Raw genomic sequence first — 21,614 nt, forward strand, 5'->3', positions numbered from 1 at the left:
GATCATCACTCCCTTATTAAGACCTAGATGGCTTAGATCAACCTTATAACTTTCTATTCAGTTCTGATTTTGTAGACTCCAGCACCCATGCAACAAGAAGTTGTGACTGAAGGCTTACTTTACTTCCTGTGGCAGGGTAAAGTGAAAGAATGATGTCGTGCAGTTTAAGATATTAAGTGAACAGAAAGCCATGACTGTGTAGTTAAAATAAAACAAATAGATTGGATGCATTTAAATAGCTTCTTGCTAATAAGTGTGCCAGAGAGACTCTTTTTTCTCTTTCCCCCTCCCCCAAGCCACACAGCACGCAGGATCTTAGCTCCCCAACCGGGGATGGAACCCACACCACCCCCTGCAGTGGAAGTTCGGAGTCTTAACCTCCGGACCGCCAGAGAAGTCCCGTGCCAGTGAGAGTCTTAAGTTAAGGTACATAAATAATGCAAGTAAGAAATGCTTTCCTGGCGTTGAAAATAAGATAAGAATTAGTAGAGCTAGGAAATATTATAAAAAAGAATAATAAAATGGACTAAAAATATTCGAGTCAAATTTTTATAAGAGAAAAGTGAAAGAAAATTACAGGTGAGCTGAGACCCATGGTGTGTGTGTATGTGTGTGTGCCTGTGTGTGTGTGTATGAATTAGAATGCCCTTGAGGTTAGTGAATATATCTTTTTTTTTTTTTTTTTATTGATTGATTGATTGCTTGATTGCTATGTTGGGTCTTCGTTTCTGTGCTAGGGCTTTCTCTAGTTGCGGCAAGCGGGGGCCACTCTTCATCGCAGTGAATATATCTATTTTTGATCATATTACAAGGTATTTATCCAAATCACAGGAATACTTACTATTATTTCATTTATAAATTTAAGTGTATTGACACAGACATTTTCTGAAGCAGTGTTATCCACTCAAAAATGAAGAACCAGTGAAAAATGATGAGATAAGATGTATGTTACTCTATGTACCCTGGCACAGAATTGTTTGCCATTAACTATGAACGATTCACTTAACACATTTCTGCCTTTTTTCTAACTGATGAAGTGATAATAATAAATCTCCCTACTTAACCTCCACTCTGCTATGTGTTGAGAACAGCCCAAGTTCACACACAGCTAGTAAAAGTAGGAGCCAACTTTTAAACATAGATTATCTGGTTCCAAGTCTAGTGCTTTTATGGTCAGACAAAATAATTGAATAAATGAATCTTCCCAGGAACAGGGACAGAGGAGAATAAAGAATGGCTAGAATATAGGAACTTAAAATTCGGCAACAAGCAATTGACTTGGTATGACAGGCATCAAACATCCACCATTAGGCATCGTTAATCTGTGTGTATTACGCAAGACACTGAAGGGAAGAGAATCTGGATATTGTGAATCCACCCAGAAGTAATTAAATCCAAGAATAGGCATGAAATGTTCATGTCCACTTTCTGAGAAATCTTCCTGGCATGTTAACTGACTCATTCCAAGCACCTAGATGAGAACATCTGGACCTTGGTGGTGCTCAGTAAATATCTGTAATTCTGGAAGATTATAAGACAGAAAGTATCTGGCAGATAATGAGTTTGTTCTTCATGTTTAGGAGTTAGAACAGGGAGGGCAGAGAACAAAAATTTGCCATCCCTCAACCTCGAAGTAATCATCGAAACCACAAGATACACTGAGTGCTACAAAGCCATGTGTTGAAAAGAGGAAAGACTATACACACAGCTTTGGTAAATCCCCAGTTTTGGTTCAAGTGGCAATTCCCACGTTGATTCCCAAACAAAGCACTTTGGGATCTCAAAGCAGATGGTGGAAAAGAGAGAGGTGGCCAGAAATTGGTAGAAGCTCCTACAGAGAAACCTAGTGATTAAAAAAACAGGCTCTGATGTCAGAAAGTGATAAAATTCAAATCCAGGTCTGCTACTTACTAAGTTTTTATTTTATCAAGTTAATGTGTCTAAGTCTCTGCTCATTTACAAATGGGAATAATATCATCCACCGTATTAGCTTGCTGGGCAGATTAAATAAAACAAGAAAGCGCTTAGCATTGTTCAGGGATCGAGATGAATGCTCTGGGAGAGATGACCTGCAGTGAAGTTTAGCCCACCCTTAGGTAGATAATGGAGTACTTTCTGGAATCTCAAGATGAAGCCCCATCCTAGGGTAGGAGATGAAGGTGATCGCTGCCTCTCCTTGGGGTCCTGCATTCTAAAGCCAATCCTGAGACAGGAGATAGACAAACCTTCAGATGGAAGATCACAGTAGCAGCATCTAAAATGAGCTGTTATAGGCAGAAACTGAACAGCAAAAAAAGGGGAAAAAGAAATAAACCAGTGAAAACAGGGAAAATAGGAGTAATTCATGATATGAAAACTAAGGATAAGAGAATTTTAAGATGAAGAGATAATGAACCCTGTTAAAGGTTCTACAGTGCTTAAACAAATTACAACTAATTTAAAAGGCCAAGATTTTGGCTAAAAGAGATTTCTAATAATTGAAGAACAGTATCGACAAAATAGTGGGGGAGAAACTGGGAGATAAAGAATAGAATGGACAGCATACATGAAGTCTCCTGAGAGTTTAACAGCAAGAGTAAAATAAGAAAAAACAGAAAAAAAGGAGAAAAATTTCTTGAGATTTGGGGAAACCTGAACATATTTGAAGGGGGAGAGAAAAAAACAAAACAAGACAAAACAAAACTAGAGGTGGGAAGGACGGAAATTGTATAAGAAAAAACTGGAATTACAAGGATAAGCATATTTTCACATCTAAAGTACAATTAGAGCTTTTTCTTCATAAAAAGCATTGTGAGAAGGATACTCATATTGGAAGACTCAAACTTCCCAGCAAATTAAAGGGAAGACACTTTATTTATATAGGGAATTGACTGGAGGATTTTGAGACCTAGAATAGTAACTATGAGAAAGAAAGCAATCAGGAAAAAAGTTATGAGTCAACTTGTAATTGGCTACGAAAAGTCAGAAATGAGCCAAACCTTTGATTTTCTGCATCTGAAATGGTAAGTTAGAGAAAAGAGGAGATAGTGAAGCTTGACATCTGAATAAAAAGTGAAGAACATATGAATCAACATGGAAAACCACAATAGAGCCAAAACCTACATTTAAAAAATTAACTCTACTTTCAAACATGAAGCTATAAAGTTTTTTAACAAATGAAAACTTTGTTCTTACTGGGACATGGTGTGACCACTAACTAGTGTTTCTACCACTGTGGACCAGGTCTGGACTCATGCCCTAGAAAGCCTTTAGGAGAGGCAAAGTGAAGCAACTTGGCTTGTGACATGTTCCTAAAATACTTCCTAAAATAATGTCTGCCAGTTCATTACAAATAAAATTAAATTTTATTTGTGAATCAGGTCAGGTCAAATGCTGATACAAATTTAAAATTTTAGAAATATATGTTTGATCTCATTTGAGCTCAAAGAATTATAAAACATATTCTAATAAGGCAACTGTAAGAACCCTAAGACGAGCTCCCCAAACCTTGCATGTGCCAGAGCTGTGTTCTGCATTGAACTAGAACTTGAATTTGCACCACCTGTGGTGGTAGCTGGAAGCCCTGAGCAGCTTCATGCTAAACAAACGTTACTATTTTCTATGTACCATCATGTGAAAAAGGTCGGAAAGCATCTAAAACATTATTCTTACAGCCCAAAGCGAAGCCTCCTTAGTAAATATTTAGTAAATTCCAAAGGAATACATATATGGGAAAACAAAATTAGAATATTTAAAAATATAATAAAGCTAGAGCTTATTAAACCTTAAATAATTTAGGATGTTCAAAATAATTTAATAAACAGAATTTGCATTTATTAGATGGATTCAAATCTATGATGTAGAGAAAACAACAGTCACTCTGTCAAAATGTTGGGTATTATGATAATATAGAACTTCTCTCCAAAATTCAACAAGCTCAAACAGACTCGTACCTTTGGTTGGTAATTTTGGCACACAACTTTAACACTTGTAACTGTGTTCTCCCAGTGGGCTGAATGGTACCACTGCTTTGACATTCAAAATGCAATTTTTAAAGTTGAAAATGTTTATATTTTTAATAGTTTCTTTAATTCTATTTAATGCTTGGGAGTTTGTGTTAAGTACTAAGGCCATAATGACAATTATTTATCGTGATTTACATGAAGAAAATGGAAAATAAAATTAAAAATGCAAATCACATGAAGATAACATCAAGGTTTCAGGAATATAAGAAGTGTATGTAAACATACATAATGTATTATTAAGAATTTTTTTATTGTAGTAAATCAATGATCATCACAGGTTAATATTATCAAACATTAAAGTGATGGCTTCTTCATGACAGTAAATTAAAGCTATTAAAGAATAAATTCAGCATTAAAAAGTGTCCCAGAGGAATCCATCACAGGTCCTATTGTTCCCATAACCATTTCTAGGGGGTCCAGACTACATAAGAAGCGAACTAAAGGTATGTTTTATATCAAGACCCCCATTCCCTTTCAGTACCACCTGATTGCATTGAAGGTGGCACCTTCCTTGAGGACAATCTACAGCCAGTAAGTGACTAGCTAGTAATAACACCACACAGTAAAATATGTGATTGGATTAATACATAAACATAATTTGAAGACAAACAGGTAAAATTTGGAATAAAATTAGGGAAATATAAATACACTAACTTGAAAATAGAGCATTTAAAAGCATTTCAGCTTACTAGTTTTCTTTTAAAATCTGAAATATTGAATTCAATCTTTAATATTCTTTTCATTTAATAACTGAATTAATATATTAGACAATTTGAGGAAAGGGAGACAAACAAAATACTTACTTGTGATGCTATTTCTCGACACTGACACAAAGCGAGGGAAAAAAAAACACACAAAATACAATTTAAACAATGACTAAACAATACACACACAAACCAATCAGCAACAGGACAGTATATGACAGATACCACAGAACACATCATCTAATTATGTGTTTGATTATTTATCATAGCACTTTTGAATAAAATTAGGTAAAGAATAAGCTAATATTTAAAAAATTTGCTAGAAACTTGTTCTTGTTAGATTTTTTTTCTAAAATCATCTTTCTAAGATTTGATAGAAAGTTAATGTGGTGCTAATAGAAAATAAAACAATTGATAAGAGCTTATGAAAGTGCTATATTCATGACAGGATACTGACATAATCATTGATATTCAATAATCACTATTGGTATTAATAGCTTTACTATTTAAAAAATTTTAGACCTTAAAATAAGATTGTTTTTTCACCTCTATGTATACATGTAAGTAACTTTATAGAAATAGTCTTAGTTTTCACATAGGCTATAGAGGCTAAAAATTGATCTGCCCAGTCAACATATAAACCCTAAATATTTAGGGGTTATAAAAATCATGCTATCTTGTTCTTCAGTTCTGAGGAATAATATCTTCATTCCTCAAAAGGTAGAAGTGAAATTTTCAATTATATTCTTTGGTGTAATATAACTCAAGTCTAACCCATTATCTAGCATTCTCACTATTGTTACAAATATAAAAAATGCATAATAAATATATGAATATAGGCTCCTTGAAATTATTTGTCTGCAGATTCTTAACACTTGGCCCAATGAGTGAGTAAATAAATGCAGAGAACGGGCAGCTCGAGTTTCAAAACTATTTTATCTAAATCCTTACTAAAATCATTGTATTAATGTGATTTTATAAAATGAAAACTTTAATTTTAATAATATATTTAAAATATTACTTTCCAATTTAAGGGAACTCTCCCTTATTGTTGGTGGGAATGTAAATTGATACAGCCACTATGGAGAACAGTATGGAGGTTCCTTAAAAACTAAAAATAGAGCTACCATATGACCCAGCAATCCCACTCCTGGGCATACATCTGGAGAAAACCATAATTCGAAGATATGTGCATCCAATTTAATTGTAAAAAGTTAATGGTTGGTAGATGGTTAACTATTACCTATGCACAGTTTTTAAAAATATAGGATTTATTGATGATGAAGGTGAACAACAGAGTAACATATTCCACAAATTTATTGGTTATACTGTAAAGATGTTGGTATTTTAATATGCTTTAAAATGATCTCTTCCTAAGTTCTAGTAAAATTTTCACTGGTCATAGTTCATTTCAAGAAAATGTGATTTTCAGTACACTGGAAAACTGAAGGCAAATACAGTTTCACATTTTCTTACCAAAAAATGAGAATAAATATTTTTATTAATTCAGAAGTTTTCAGATTTTGGAAAGTATCATATACTGAATAGTAGGTAATACCTTCGGAGGGTCTTGAGTAGCATTTTATAATAAAAACACTTCTGTAATGAAAAACATGAATATTCATTTTAAGGGGAATAAGTAAATATTATGAAAAATCTCAGAACAGTTAAAGTGAGGTCTTGCCACCAAATCAGTTTAGTAAGCTTTTTGAATTTGAGAATTATGGAGAAAATATTGTGGACAGAAATACTGTTCTCTTTTGTCCCCAAGAGAAGCACAAGTCCTTGTTGATCCTCTATTTATTTTTTGAACCAGGAGAGTATGGTATTTGTAACAATTCCCTGAAATAGACATGTAGAGAGTGGTCTATTCCGGCTTGGTGTTGTACAATTAGGTGAAAAGGGGCTGATCCAGCTGCACCCGACTCTCCACGGACTGATTTTCCAGTCCCTGTACGCGCTCCCACTGTATGTTTGTCTTTGTATGAATCCCCCTTCCACCAATTTATAGCCCACAAGGAAAAAACTGAATAAGTGTGCCAGGGCTTTTATAAATTTCATGATTTTAACTATGTGTATTTTTTATCATCACGTGTCTTTGCAAAGACACCTTCAAAAGGATTTGGTGCTTCCCCTCCTCCCACAGCCAAAGCAGTGACATAATTTAACTTTTTTCTCTATACACCAAATATGGGAAGATACTGAAGTCAGATTAGAAAATGATGTGGCATGAAAACCTGCATCTGCCTTTAAAATGTATTTTTTTCAACTCCATGAAAAAACAAGGAAGCAAGACCTAGATTTTTTATATTAGTTTATCCTTCCTACATTCTTATATGAAATGTTGACATTAAATTTAAAATATTTCATATATTTTGAATAGAATTGAATATTTAAAAGCATAAACTGAAGAAACGATCAATGAGTGAGTCTGAAAATGAAATTTTACAGCTAGAAATTTATTAGTTGTTTTTATTAGTTATACATACATAGTTTAAATAGTCAGAAAATGTTATGGTTTGTTTTGAAAAATAGCAGCTCGCACCATGATCTCTTTTATTTTCCTCTCATAGGACCCAGCTACTTTTACCTCTTTTAGCTAGACATGTAGGTCCTTATCTTTGTGTCTCTATATAACATGTTTGACTGTCATTTCTTAATTTTTTTGTCAGTTTCTACTTTTATCTATTGACTTCTCACTCTGGAAGAAGAGAGAGTAACTATCTTTTCCACCCACCATTGCTATATCCCATCATTTCAAAATGGTTGAAGTGTAATTTTGGTTAGATCAAAATTCAGGGCATATTATGACTACAATTTACAGGTGAAATACATGGGAAATGTGGTTACTATTCATTGCCTGCATAATTTTTTGATGTTGGTGGTGGTGATATTGTATTCCTAGAGTTAAATAATTAATTTTATTAATTGCTTCGTTAGATTTGTACTTGGTAATCCATCCTGAACTCTTTGGCAATTGTCTAATCTTTCCTTAAGACAGTGAGATGCATCGTGTATCCTACGGCTTTCATTTTCCAGAAGAAAAATTTTCTGAAGCTTTCTGACCTGCTCCAGGTTGCACTTCTTGCCTGGTGGTCCTTTCATCACCTTCCTGACTTTTGCCTTGGCCTCATACTTGTTGCCAGGTTTCCATAAAATGTCTGGCTTCTTTGCATACATGATTACTTCCTCAGTTTACTCATTCATTTTGGTGGAAGTAATTTCCTTAGAAAGCAGGCATGGGAGCATATGTTTGGAGAAAATGTTGAAATATGATTAATCCTACCCTAACACAAGTTTGGTAGTTTTGTCGAATATGGAATTCTAGTTTGGAAATAATATTCCCTCAGAATCTCGAGGGCATTGTTCCATTGTCTTTTGGCTTGTAGTGATGCTGGTTGAGAAATTCAAAGAAATACTTTGAATGTGACCTACCCTTTGGTTTTCTCTCCCATCTCTTTTAAGATCTTCTCTTTTCCTTCAGTGTTCTGAAATTTTATGATACTGTGCCTTAGTGTGAGCCTATTTTATTCACTGTGGTGGGCCTCTGGTGACCCTTCCCATTTGGAACATGTTCTGTTCTAGGATTATTATTAAGTTATTAAACTGATATTTCTTCAATTTGCTTCATTTCCTCTTTAGGGAAGTCTTAAAATTCAGATCTTAGACTCTTAGACCTCCTGGACTAGTTCTCTAATTTTATCTTTTCTTTACTATTTTCCATGTCTGAATTTTTGCTCTAGTTTCTTGGTGGTTTTCTCAGTTTTATGGTACAAACTTTTTCACTTCTGCTCATGTACTACCAATCCCCAAGAGTTCCTTTTTATTCTAAATGTTCCTTTAAAAATACAGCTTCCTATTCATCTTTTATCCTTACAATATCTTATCTTTCTAATAATATTAATTATAGCTTTTCAATATAGAACTTCCCTAATACATATTTGACATATCCTATGATTCACCCACTTCAAGCGTAAAATTCAAGGATATTTTCGTAAATTTACCAAGTTGTACAACCAACACCATAAAAAATTTTTAGAATATTTTCATCACCCCAGTAAGTCTCATCATGTTCATTAACTGTTACTCTCCATTCCCTCCACCTCCCCCTGTCTTAGGCAATCACTAACCTACTTTCTGTCTGCATACCTTTCACCTTTTTTGACATTTCACATACTTGGAATCATACAATATGTGGTCTCTTGAGTCTGTATTCTCCCACTTGACATAACGTTTTTGAGGTTTATCCAAGTCACAGCACATATAAGCATTTTGTTTCTTTTTATTGCTAAATGGTACTCCATTGTATGGCTATACCACATTTTGACTATCTGTTCACTAGCTGAAGGACATTTAGGTTGTTTCTAATTTTTGGTTATTATGAATAATACTGCCGAGAACATTCATGTGCAAGTCTTTGTATGGATATATTTTCATTTCTCTTGGGTAAACAGTTAGGAGTAGAAGTCTTTATTATATTTTGTTTTATATTTTCTTTTCCCTCAGTGATCTGTCTTTCCTACTAGTTCAGTTTTTTCTTTCTGTTTGTTTACTTTGGTATCTCTATTTCATTCTATTCCCTGAAATAGGGAATTTTGAGTTGTCTTCTTATATTAAGAGTATAGGGCTAATAAATTGATTGAAAGCTCTGGGTGGGGTGTTTTTAGTGTGAGTTTCATGGTCCCCTGACTAGATTATTGACCTGGAGACTCTCCCGTGTCTGTATCATTAGGCCGTTCACTTGGCTTGGTTAGATTCCCTGGGGAAGACTCTTCAATCTGCTGTTGAAGGGTAAAGGACACAGATTGTACCTTTGCACTTAGCTCTGTGAATTCACTGCGGTACTACTGCCTGCAAACGTGCCCTGTCTCCCCGTCCACAGACCATCTGTGTACCCTCTTCATAGAGTCACCTTTCAAACCGCCCCTGCGGGGTGAGGGACCGCAACACAGCTCTGCAAGCTGTTAGGGAGAACGAGGACCTGTGAACCATCTAAGAGAGAAGATGTCAGATGTTTCAATTCTAATTATTGAATGAAGTTTCTACCTCCTGAAATCTGGTGTCCTTTTTTTTTTTTCTTAATTTTTTTCTTTTTTTTAATTTATTTTTGGCTGCGTTGGGTCTTCGCCACTGCACGCAGGCTTTTTCTAGTTGCGGCGAGCGGGGGCTACTCTTCGCTGCAGTGCGCGGGCTTCTCATCGCGGTGGCTTCTCGTGTTGCAGGGCACGGGCTCTAGGCGCGTGGGCTTCAGTGGTTGTGGCGCACGGGCTTAGTTGCTCCGCAGCATGTGGGAACTTCCCGGACCAGGGCTTGAACCTGTGTCCCCTGCATTGGCAGGCGGACTCTCAACCACTGTGCCACCAGGGAAGCCCTGGTGTCCTTCTTTAATTAAAGTAAGAGAAAAATTGGCATTTTGGACAACGATAAATTATTTGAATTCTAACACTTGAGTGTTCTCGAACCATTTGAAATTTGAGAGAGATGGTGGAATATATGAGCCACTCTTTCATTTCATTAAATCCACTAAGCTCTTATTCTGTGTTTTTATATAATCAGGAAAAAGAGAATGTTCTCTTCTTTGTACAAAACCCAATGTCTTTACTGAGTTAATACTGAATTGATGTTCCCCTCTTTTAAAAAAAGAAATAGAACATTGACTTAAGGGATATTCACCTTACTGGTACTTTTGCATCTTGCAAAACTATAATTAAAGATAGATAAAGTTCATCATGTTATCTATCTCTTAAATATCTCTAAATATTCAATGTCTTAAATAAGGAAGCACATAATATACTCATTCTTTTAACAGTGATCAGGAAAAACAAATCTTTCTCTAGATGAACTTACATCCTTTTGTGTATCAAACTACAATTATTATAAAACTCAACAGTTCTATTTTTGCCTTATTTGCCAGGAAAATAAATGTAGAACTCCTTTTCAACTGTAGCAGTCACTTCATTTTAGATGTAAAGTAGCATTAATTTCTCTGCCCCTATTAATATATTTTGCTGTAAAAGTGCTTGAAGGTCCTATTTTTATCTTTAATTATTTAAATTGCCTTTTTTTTTTCTATAATAGGCAGAATATAAAATCTAAATAAAAATATGTGTTCCAGAAGATGAACTGAATTCAGTATAGGAAGACAACAGGTATTATCCTCATTTAAACCAGTATCCTTTTATTTTTCCAAGGATGTGTGCTTTTAATATAAGCTAAAGGGTTGGGGCTTTATAAACATTTTGCTGGGTTGTGATAGGAAGAACTGACCAAAATGTAACATTAAATACTCCTCGATGACAGTACAAATACTCAATTACTCTTTCCCTATCTGTACTGTAAACAGCATACAACAACATCCCTTAATAATACAAAATGACTGAACATGGATATGAACTTGACCAAGGGCAGAATTTACCATGTTCAAATTCACAAAGTCCATATTATAAGATAAAAACAGGATAGTATGCTGCTGTGTGAAAATCTTCTTTGCTCTTATCAAGTTCAAATAAGAAATGGTTAATTGCTTAGGTGTGAAAGCACTTTTTTTCTCATAACTTTTCATCAAATAATAATTTTTTGGATGCAGTGTTCTTTAAATTTTAGGCATATCTGGCTAAGCTGTCTTACACATTTAACTTTCTGGTATGTTTCTCCCATCAATCATTCCTGATTTTCTCTGATTTTGTCTTGCTCTTTGTGGTGTGAACCACGGGGACCACAGCCAATGACAAACTCAGATTCAGTAGCAGAGTTGGCAATAAAGCTTCTTTTAGCACCTCTGAAACTGCAGTGAAACCACTAAAGAGCATCTCAGAAAAACTGAACTATCTTCTTCTGGCCTCAATATCACTTACTTAAATGTCAAACTATAAATTATATCAAGAAGATAAAAATCTACTCCATTACCCTTATGCTTCTTATAAAGCTCTTCTTTTCCACACATGGATTCACTGATTTTGATCACAAGCTGGTGTAATGATTACATGACTATTAAAATGCATGTAATTAATCTGAGCCTCATAGTTGAGGTTCTATTTTGCATAAGACCAAAGAAAGAAATGGTTAACCAAAATTTTGAATAACTTTGAGGTATCTGAAGAAGAAAAAATATTTCAAGAATATAAACCGTAAGTTGGAACCACATAGTGTGACCAAATTAAAATGTGAATATGTTTTTGGTCATACGCAGGCATCAGAAATTCTGTTGCATTTTAATAGGCTCTAGTTTGCTTTTATAATTACTGAGCTTTCCTCTGGGAGGGTCTGGCACTGATCCTAGAGTTTTTTCTCAGCTTCAAAGTAGTCCTCAACCTAGAGTTTGAAAAATGTGAGTTTCATGCTTCCTAACTTATCTTTGTTTTCCCTCTTCCCAAATGCTAATATGTGGAGTTGAAGATTATATTAGAAAACTAGTTTGCTTGCCCTGAGAACTTTTCTTATGTACCCAAAAGTTACTTAGAATTAACTTACTTCCTGAAAACCTACAAAAGACATTCAGAGCCCAAAGTCCAAAAATTCTAAAACAGTCCTTTACCCAACATTATTTTATGAAATTCCTGACATAATTTACATAATTTAATGACATATTTCAGAAATAAGTTTCTAGGCTTAGGAATGGCAGTATTCAATAAGATTAAACATTAAGACAGGAATATTTTGATATTTCCAAACCTCAGATGTAGTAAGTTTTTGAGATTCAGTCCTGTAGATTCCAATGGGAACATCTCCGGTAGAAGAACATAACTTCTGATACAGTCTGGCATAAGTCCTGATCCATAAGTCATCCTCGGTGATTTTCATCTACAATCATAGGAATTATTTACATATCAGATTTTTAAGAAATAACCCAATGGTAATTTTTCACTCTTTAAAGGTAGATTTTATTGATATTTTGAAATCTCAAAGTGACATTTCATAAGTGCTTATACATATATTAAAGTTTTTTATTACATTCCATCTCAGCCTTATCCCTGGGGTTCACCCAAACTTAAGAAACCAACTGCTTCATTTGTGGCAGCATGGCATTGTATTAGTCCCATGTACGTGGGCAATATCACTGGTAATTGATTGGGAATTGTTGGAAAACCTGTAAAGACTTGTTTGAATGTTGCAATAACCTTAGTGGATGGGGTCTGCTGATGTTACAAATCTTGAGGTGCAAAGGACATTCCAGCACAAAAACGAATTGTCCATCCAAAGTTCTACTAGTACCCATACTGAGGAGATGTGTAATAGTATGGAGCACAGGACTCACAGACAGGAGGCATAAGTGCTGGTCTCTCTTTGCTAATCATGAATTTGAATTTGTTAGCAAGACACTTCATTAAATACACTTAGGCATAGTACACTTATTTATAAAACAGAGAGGTTAAATGTCATGATCGCTGTTTTCCTTGGCAGTGTAGCATCCTATGTCAGAAACTGTCAGTCTCAAATACCTGCTAGAATTTTGTACAGAACGGCTACCTTCAGGATTATTTTTGTTCTGAATTTTGTACAGAATGGCTATCTTCGGGATTATTAATTTAAATAATGTTTTCCCTAAACATTGTTTAAGGAATTAAAAAAAACTAGGATGCTATTATTTGAGCACATATTAGAAAAAAATAAATAAATGACATAGAAGAGTTAGCCAAAGAACATTAGAGATGGCTTTCAGAATTGCCTGTCAGAATAATCTACACCAGAGATTAGTAACTTACAGAGCAAAGAAACCCCGATCCTGGTGTAGTGTCCAATCCCAACAGAAGTCTGGTGATAGAAATCATGTAGTCCTTCACAAATGACTGCAATATAAACAAAATATGTATTTATTGTGTGTAGGAAATACATAGAATAGCTTAGAGCATGAACATCTTATCACATCTTAAAGGTTATTTCTTGTAACACATCATTAAGCCCCCATAAAAAAGGAAATAAAAATCTATCTTGCCAGTGTCCTAAATACACATGCACAGTTAAGCTGTCCTTAAAGAAATATGGGAAATGATTATTTTCTAGAATATCCAGATATGCTTAAATTTTATGGATGTTATTGGACGTGATGAAAACATTTTTAGATTTTTAATAACAAAAAACTATAAGCCTAAATATAATAATGTTTTAAAAAATCTAAAATGACTAAAATTTACAATGAAATATTTCAACCAGTATTTGGTTTTTTGTTAGGATTAAACTTTATGCTAGTAGAATACATTTCTATATAATATTTAAGTAAATCTAAATATTAGTGAATTAATAGGTTATATTAAATACCATCATGAGACTATTTTATTTGCTAACATATGATATATTTTGACATGTTGTTAGAACATTACTCAAGAGTTAGAATATTAACTGAAAAATGCTTCTAGTTTCTTCAGTTTATTTTTTGGTCTGAGTGAAAAGAAAGACTTTCAACCCATACAAGCAAATTTTACCATGATATGTAACAATTACTTCATAAATCGTATGAAATTACTGCCTTGAGTTTGATCGTCAGGTGTTAACAAGTGAAACATTTAAATAATCATCTAGGTATTTTGCATCCTTGTTACTGCAAATGGCATTATTTTGTCTGTTTTATGGCTGAATAGTATTCCATTGTATATATGTACCACATCTTCTTTATCCATTCATATAGAGATTATCATACTAAGTGAAGTAAGTCAGAAAGAGAAAGACAAATACCATATGACATTGCTTATATGTGGAATCTAAAATATGGCACAAATGAGCCTATCTACAAAACAGAAACAGACTCCTAGACATAGAGAACAGACTTGTGGTTGCCAAGGGGGAGGGATGGGCTAGTAGATGCAAACTATTACATTTAAAATGGATAAACAACAAGGTCCTACTGTATAGCACAGGGAACTATACACAATCTCCTGGGATTAACCATAATGGGAAAGAATATTAGAAAAAAGAATGTATATATGTTTATAACTGAGTCACTTTGCTATACAGCAGACATTAGCCCAACATTGTAAATCAACTATACTTCAATAAAACAATAATAACAATAAATCATCTAGTTATTTTGTATAGCAAAGACTTTAAAAGTTGTAACATCTAGACTACTTTGTTGATTGCTAATTTCTTTTACCAAGAGCTAGTTTCAAAAAACTAAACCCATCGAAAAAAGAACATAAGGAAACACATCCATTCCAGTTTTTCCCGGCCATTTATTTAAATGGCCCTTTGGTTTTCAAGGTATATTAATCTCCTAGTAATTAGGACATGAACATATTGGGGCCACCAAGAGGAGCTGTGCCACTCACCCCTGTTAGCATCATTCAATTTCATTTGTAACTCAGTGTGTGCTAAAGAAAAATTTTAAACCAATTCTTGGGCACTTAAAACTATTGTTTTCCAAAATGAAAAACAGAAAGCACTCATGGAAGAGAAATTAAACTGAAGATTTGGCAAATGACTATTTTAAATTATTTTAGAGCCAGATGTGGTAACATAGCTAATGTATACTGTATTCTTCATCAACACATTCTTTGTCCGGAGGTCATCCGTCCTGTAACTTCATCAGGGCATAGACTAGAGTTAGGTGTGAGCCAAAAATGTGGATAGCCCCATTTAATATCACAAAATCCATGCATTCAGTCTTATGTGATGCCATCATAGAAGATTTTTCATAGAAGATTTTTTAAATATCTATTTAATTTTATTTTAGGTAATAACTTTTTTAATAATTGTCTTTCCTGATCTACACAGATGAGAATTAATAAAAATGATTAAAAATATGAAAGCGATCTGTGTTTCAAGTGGGATATAATAAAAACCAACCAAACAAGCAAACAAACTCAAGCATTATACAAATGCAGAGTCATTTACCACAGGAAAAGGGTCGGGATTAATCTAATGAGGTATGCATGGCTTGAAGATGAGTATTCCCACTGAACACTGGATAGTTGACCTTCCTGAGCCCTTGTCTCATCCATATATTATGATTGATAATACTGCCTATATTACAGTTTTCCTTGGGGAAGCAAATAAAATGAGGTCTAGAATAGAATTATATTAATAGTAAATCACTATACAATTGTAGTCATCAATAATAGTTCTTGAATATATAAGCATTTATCTTTAAGAAGATGGGTTTAAATCATTAACCAAAACAATTAGATTGTATATTTTAAGAATACAAGAATGCATATTATATAATTTTAGAGAATAAAATGTCTTAAATTTCTAATCTTTTTTTAACCTGTAAATAAATACTCTTTACCTATCTGAAAAACGTACCATTAAAATATCTCATTTGACATCAGAAGGTAAATGGGCAATTACTACTTTGAAAATTATTGTTCTAGTTCATTGTTTCTGCAGCTGCTAGCTTTGGAAAAAACACAATTTCCTGTATTTCTATGTGTAACAAAAAAAGTGAAACAAAAATGAAAGGAAAGTAATAACTACTGCTCTCCAATTCTACAGAATGGTTTTCCTTCTACTTAGCTTATATATCAAAGACTTTCTCATGAGATTTCGTTTAAACATAAGGTACTGTCCTAAAATATCTGAAAACCACTGGTGCATAATGACAGCAAGCATTTGACTGCTATTGATATAAATCCCCTCAGATGCAACACTGCTCTTCAAACAATCCCTCCCTTGAACCCCCTCTTTGAGAGATCAGAATTACGTGTGCCTGGCAGTGGGGTCTGGGGTGGAAGCCTGGCTTCCGGAGTACCCAGATAATGTGTCTGGAAACTTTCGGGAGAACAGGAGTGTTTATGGTTCTTTACTGTGTTGTTCCCGCACTCATCTGGCATAAGCAGATGGTTTGAAACACGGCCAGAGACAGTCATAGGCATAATTAGCCCAGAGGCCAGTAGAAAAGCTTTAACTCTCTTTGGATTAGTTTATTCAGTCAGGCATGGAGGAAGAGGGTACATAAAATACATGATCAAAGAAGACAACACAATGCTTGAATGCTTAATTTGAGATTAAAGTTATCAAATAACTTAAAGCCCTATGAATATCTTTTTTCTCTTAATGGATATATTTTTAAATTATCTGATTACTTGAATCAGAGAATATGAAATATTGTTTTTGTTCAGTTTCTGACAGAGTTAAAAAAAGATTAAAATATATTTGTGTAAAATAAAATCTCTATGAACTTCTTAGCTAAAGTTAAGAATGATAAAATGACAATGTAAAACTCTGGCATTCAGGAACAAATCGAATGGTTCTTAGTGGTTGTAAAATCTTCCTTACATTTTTCTGAAGTAGGCAATAATTAGCAGACGTTTAAAATGTCCTTGATTTATCAGTTTATTGACATCATTTGGTATCTTACTAAAAACATATGTATTAGAAAGAAAGCTGTCTTTTTTTTAACCTAGTAATTCCTTCTTAGCTTTTATTTATTGTCTAGTAATGTGCTTAGAGGAATATGCAAAATGTATTAAAATGACACATGAAACATTGTAGGACACTGGTGTCATAGAATACCTAATATCATTTCATAGATTATTCTGAAAAATAATTTTTTCTTACAGTGTGTTTCATAGGCACATTTATGTCATTAAATACATGAAGTAAAATATTGGATTACTTCCAGAGCCAATTTTAAGTTAACAGCTCCATGAGAAACGCTAGTTGTATTATGCGTTTGATAGAATCTAAAGAAAACAGAAAGCAAACATTTTAGAGAGAAACAAGAAACACCGCATACCTGGTACAGAAGCGTGTCCAACATGCTGATACTGAACACCCTCCCAGCAGCAAAAGGCAGTCGGAACATAAAGGCCAAATTAGAACCTCGCTCTCTTTCTTTCTGTTCAGAAATTTGAAAAAGAAAAATTTGTGAGCATTCTCTATTTTATGCTTTTCTACTTACTTAAATTTTCCTAACGCATGTGAAGAAAGCCATTTTTATCACGTAGTTCTTAGCTATGAATGTGTCATGACTTCACTTTTAATTGTATTTTTAATGTCCCTTTACTTTTCATAACCAAGTTTTCCTGGTTAAAATACCCAATAGTAAAGAAAGCTTAATCCTTTCATACATTAAACATTTATTTACTCTTAGTACCTACTTCTGAACAGGATTTGAAGTGACAGTAATAAAAGGAACAAACATAATAACATTATTACATCAAATATAAAAACACCTAAAGCCACATACTGTACCCTAACATCTAGAATATCTGCTTTTGAATATTCTCATATGTAAGGACAAAAAAACATAGGCAAGTAGGAGCAATCACAACCAGTGGTTTCTAGCTTTCTGTCATTCGAGTTTTAATTTACCCATCTGCCTTTAAAGTTGTGCCAGCCATACCAATCTGCAGCTAAGCTTCTGTAAGTGACAAAAAAAGTGTGTGTGTTTGCGTGTGTATTATGGTGTATGAGGGTTTCTTTTGAAAAATTCTGTTGCTATTAGTGCCCGTTAATAAATGAAGGCCTAAGACCAGATGTTTGTGTAAGATTGGAAGGAATTTCTTAAGAATGAAACTTAACCTTGTCCTTAAGTGGTAACCTCAAAAACACTCGTTTCTTTTGCTGCCAACTTCCATTTAACAAGAAATACAAGACACAGCTGAGCAAATAAAAAAATCACCCCTCGCTCTCAGAGGCAATGGGAGAAAGCCCCTGTTTCTAATGTAGCAAATTTGGGCGATCTCAAGGGAGGGGACGTCTCTGGGTCCCCCTTTTTAAGAATGGAGGGGAGGGAGTATTGCTGAAGGAAGGGGTCTTGGAGAGGACGGGGGCCACTGCTGCTGCTTGCTGTCGTGATGGTACTAGAGAGACTTGACCCCTGGGCTCCCCCTGGACAGACAGATGAGGCTGGCGCTCAGCATCGACCCTTTCAGGGAGCGAGAGGAGTTATTCCACCACATCTAGTCCCATCCAGACTATAAGGACATCCTCACTTGAGATGTAGAGAGAAGGAGGGATACGCAAGCGGTGCCCCTTTGGTGTCCGCGTCCATTACATCACAATGCAGTCTCTGATTTATTAGCCTTGGTGTCAAAAAGGCTTCATTTGAACCGCCTCGGTGGTTAGGAGATGGCTGGAATGAGCTGTCTTCTTGCAGGGATAGGCAGGCTTTCCTGTGAGTTGGGGGGCACATCTGGTTCTTAAGGTGTACTGCCAAAGCCATAGATCTTCAGCCCAAGTTAAAGCAAGTAACCAGAATAAAGTGCCGAGACCCTGAGAATCGGAAGTCCAGCATCTGTCACGAGGTCAGGTGGGAAACAGCAAGTCTGCCGGGCTCTGCACACGGCTCATTCAGGGTCTTCTCTCCCAGAACTTGGCGACCGATCTCTGTTATCTGACTGGGATCTTCTAAGCCAAGGACCATCATCTCTGTTCATTGTTCACTCCTCTAGCTAACAAGGGGCATGGGACACATGGCAAAGCACGATTTTATGCTTTTGCATGTTTTCTCATCCCTTAAAATTTTTAAATCAAGTTTTGTTCTTTTTTTTTTTCTTTGATGCAGACTTAGCTGCAGTAGAACTAGGTAGGGAATTAACTTGTTCATGGTTAGACTCAGAGAGTCGTGGTGGTTGGGTGGTGGTGATGGAGAGGCACAGGAGAGTGTTCCCAAGGTGATCATACGTGGGGCTGGGGTGGGTGGAAGGCAGGGAGCGTGCAGTGGTTGCAGAGACGGAGATCCGAGGAGCCGGACACACTGAGCACGTTCCAGCTGTAGAGGAAGATGTGGTCTCAAATACCGTTCAAAACTCAAATCGGAGGAAGACTGAGAAAAACCATAATTTAGTGATTAGAACATGATTCCAACTCTGGCCTCTCCTCTGCTCTCTCAGTGTGTAACCGTCTAGTCTTTGGCTTTAAATATCTCATCTTAGGCTTTCTAAACCCATACATTAGCGTTCACATCGTTCCCAAAGTTCAGTTACAACTATCAGCCTGAATATCTTTCTGTAAACTTAATCTCATGCTTTACTAAAATGAATTTCTCATCATGCTGAATAATCGCCTAACTAATTAATCAAAGGTACTGACTAGTCAATCAGAGAATCTCTGACCACCATCTCCGCATCCTTCTCCCCAGTCCATCCATTAGATTTCCAAACTCCAGCATTTATCCTTAGAATTATCTTAGAATTATTCCCTCTTTGCATCCTACTGCTACAGTAGTACTTGCTGGGGCTTAAACCGACTATCAATTTGCCAGCCTCTAGTCTTTTGTAACTCCCAGTCATCCAACACGGTGCTGCCAATTCATATACAAACAACTGCAATAATGTAAATTTTTGTTCATAAATCTAAAATCAGTTTACTCTAAGATTCAGACTTTCTTGCGGAATACATGCCTGGGGAACTCAAAGGCAAGATTTCTGTGAAAAAGCAACATATCTTCATGAAAAGAGTTTGTCCTAAGAATTTCCTGACAAAAACTTGAGTCTATGGTAAGCTCAGTGGATCACAGGCAGGGTGGTCTTTGGCATATAGCGGTTTCTTTCACTCACATTATCCCTGCTCAATGATTTACTGACAGAGAAGATACACTTCCTAAATCCAGTGGGTTGTTCTCTAATTTTAATAAAGGTTTAACCAATATTTCAAATGTTCTCTTTTATTATATACCTACATTCACATAGATGCTTCAGTTAAATTACATTACGCAGCACATTTAATTAAAAAAATTTTTGGTTCAGTTACATTTTCCAGTTCATACACTATTTTCCAAATACAGAAATATTCTTTTACCTTCAGGGCTTACACTGAAGGAAAGGTACTCTCTTCCTTTTTCCACACATCTGAATCCTATTGATAAGTATCATTTTATAAATCATTCATTATTAAAGGTTCCAATCAAACACTAACTCATTCATTTATTTACTAAATTAGTCAGTTAACAAAAAACAAATACGTGTTGACAAGTCTACTCTACATAGGGCATTATCCTTAGTGCTAGGCATACAGAATTCCTGTATAGAACTCATAAATTCTGTTAATATAGAATTATTATGCATTGAATATGGACCAGGCACTAGTAAACAAATATGGATACTTTCCTTGCCTACAAGAACTCACAAACTGTGAGTGATACCAATAACAAATAGGGAAACCCCAGAAAACCGGGGTGAGAATATGCAACAAAGCAGGGGCAGATGCTTGGGTAGCACGTAGGAAGGGCGTCTACCTTAGTCTTCTGGTGGAAAAGTCGAGAGACGGAATTAGAAGTGATGTCTAAGTGGAGACTCAAATATGAGTAGAAATTAGCCAGTAAATTTGGGAAGGGCAGGTGTTAAGCAGAAAGTTAGAAGCAAAAGGTTCAGCATATGCTAGAAGCTGGAAAGGAATAAAGCGTAAAAGACTTGAGGAACTATAAGCAATTCTGTTTGAATACAGCACTGAGTGTGAGAGTACGGGCTGGATGAAGAGGTCAGAAGTGAGACTGGAATAGGAGCCAGGAATTAGATGTTAAAGTTCCAGGACACTTGAGAGGAAAAAGGATGTTATCAAGAATTACACTGAAAAACAAGGGTGTAAATTGGGACAGTCCCAGGAAAAACAGGACATACAATGAACCCATTTTGAGATCATGTTAACAATTTTGAATTGTATCTTAAGTGTAATGAGAAAAAACATACATATTTTTTAAGAGGAGGAGTGATATGACCACATTTCTAGAATGGTCATTCTGATGACAATATGGAAAATGGACTGGAAATGGGGAGGTGGCATGGGGAGACCAAGCAAAACGAGGGTGTTAAGGCAGCAATTCTAGTGAGAAATGAAGGTTTACAGAAACATCTTTTTCAAATATATTTATACATCAGACATTAAATTTGAGGGGAGTTTTGACTGAATTGGGTAGTAGAGAGAAGATGAGGATGATACCCGAATTTCTGGATAACTGGGTGGATAAGGGTGCCCTTCTGTAAAAAAAGGAACTGTGGAAGAAGAGAAGACTATAAGTTAATTTGGACTT

At 35.2% G+C, this 21,614-nt stretch overlaps 1 protein-coding gene across 11 annotated transcripts in view; it reads right to left on the reverse strand.

Moving 5' to 3' along the window:
- KCNT2 (potassium sodium-activated channel subfamily T member 2) overlaps nt 1–21,614 on the reverse strand; it is a 379,220-nt gene that overhangs the window by 42,966 nt on the left and 314,640 nt on the right. For 9 of the 11 annotated variants that reach the window (XM_059942832.1, XM_059942849.1, XM_059942816.1 and 6 more), the window contains 4 exons: nt 17,379–17,480; nt 13,411–13,494; nt 12,380–12,508; nt 4,808–4,828 (listed from right to left, as the gene is read on the reverse strand). In XM_059942832.1, coding sequence (XP_059798815.1) covers nt 4,808–4,828; nt 12,380–12,508; nt 13,411–13,494; nt 17,379–17,480 — 336 coding nt within the window. The remainder of the gene's footprint in view (nt 1–4,807; nt 4,829–12,379; nt 12,509–13,410; nt 13,495–17,378; nt 17,481–21,614) is intronic. The other 2 variants (XM_059942834.1, XM_059942830.1) reach the window with 1 other exon arrangement.

This window comes from Balaenoptera ricei, chromosome 1, assembly GCF_028023285.1.
Source record: "Balaenoptera ricei isolate mBalRic1 chromosome 1, mBalRic1.hap2, whole genome shotgun sequence".
NCBI lineage: Eukaryota > Metazoa > Chordata > Mammalia > Artiodactyla > Balaenopteridae > Balaenoptera > Balaenoptera ricei.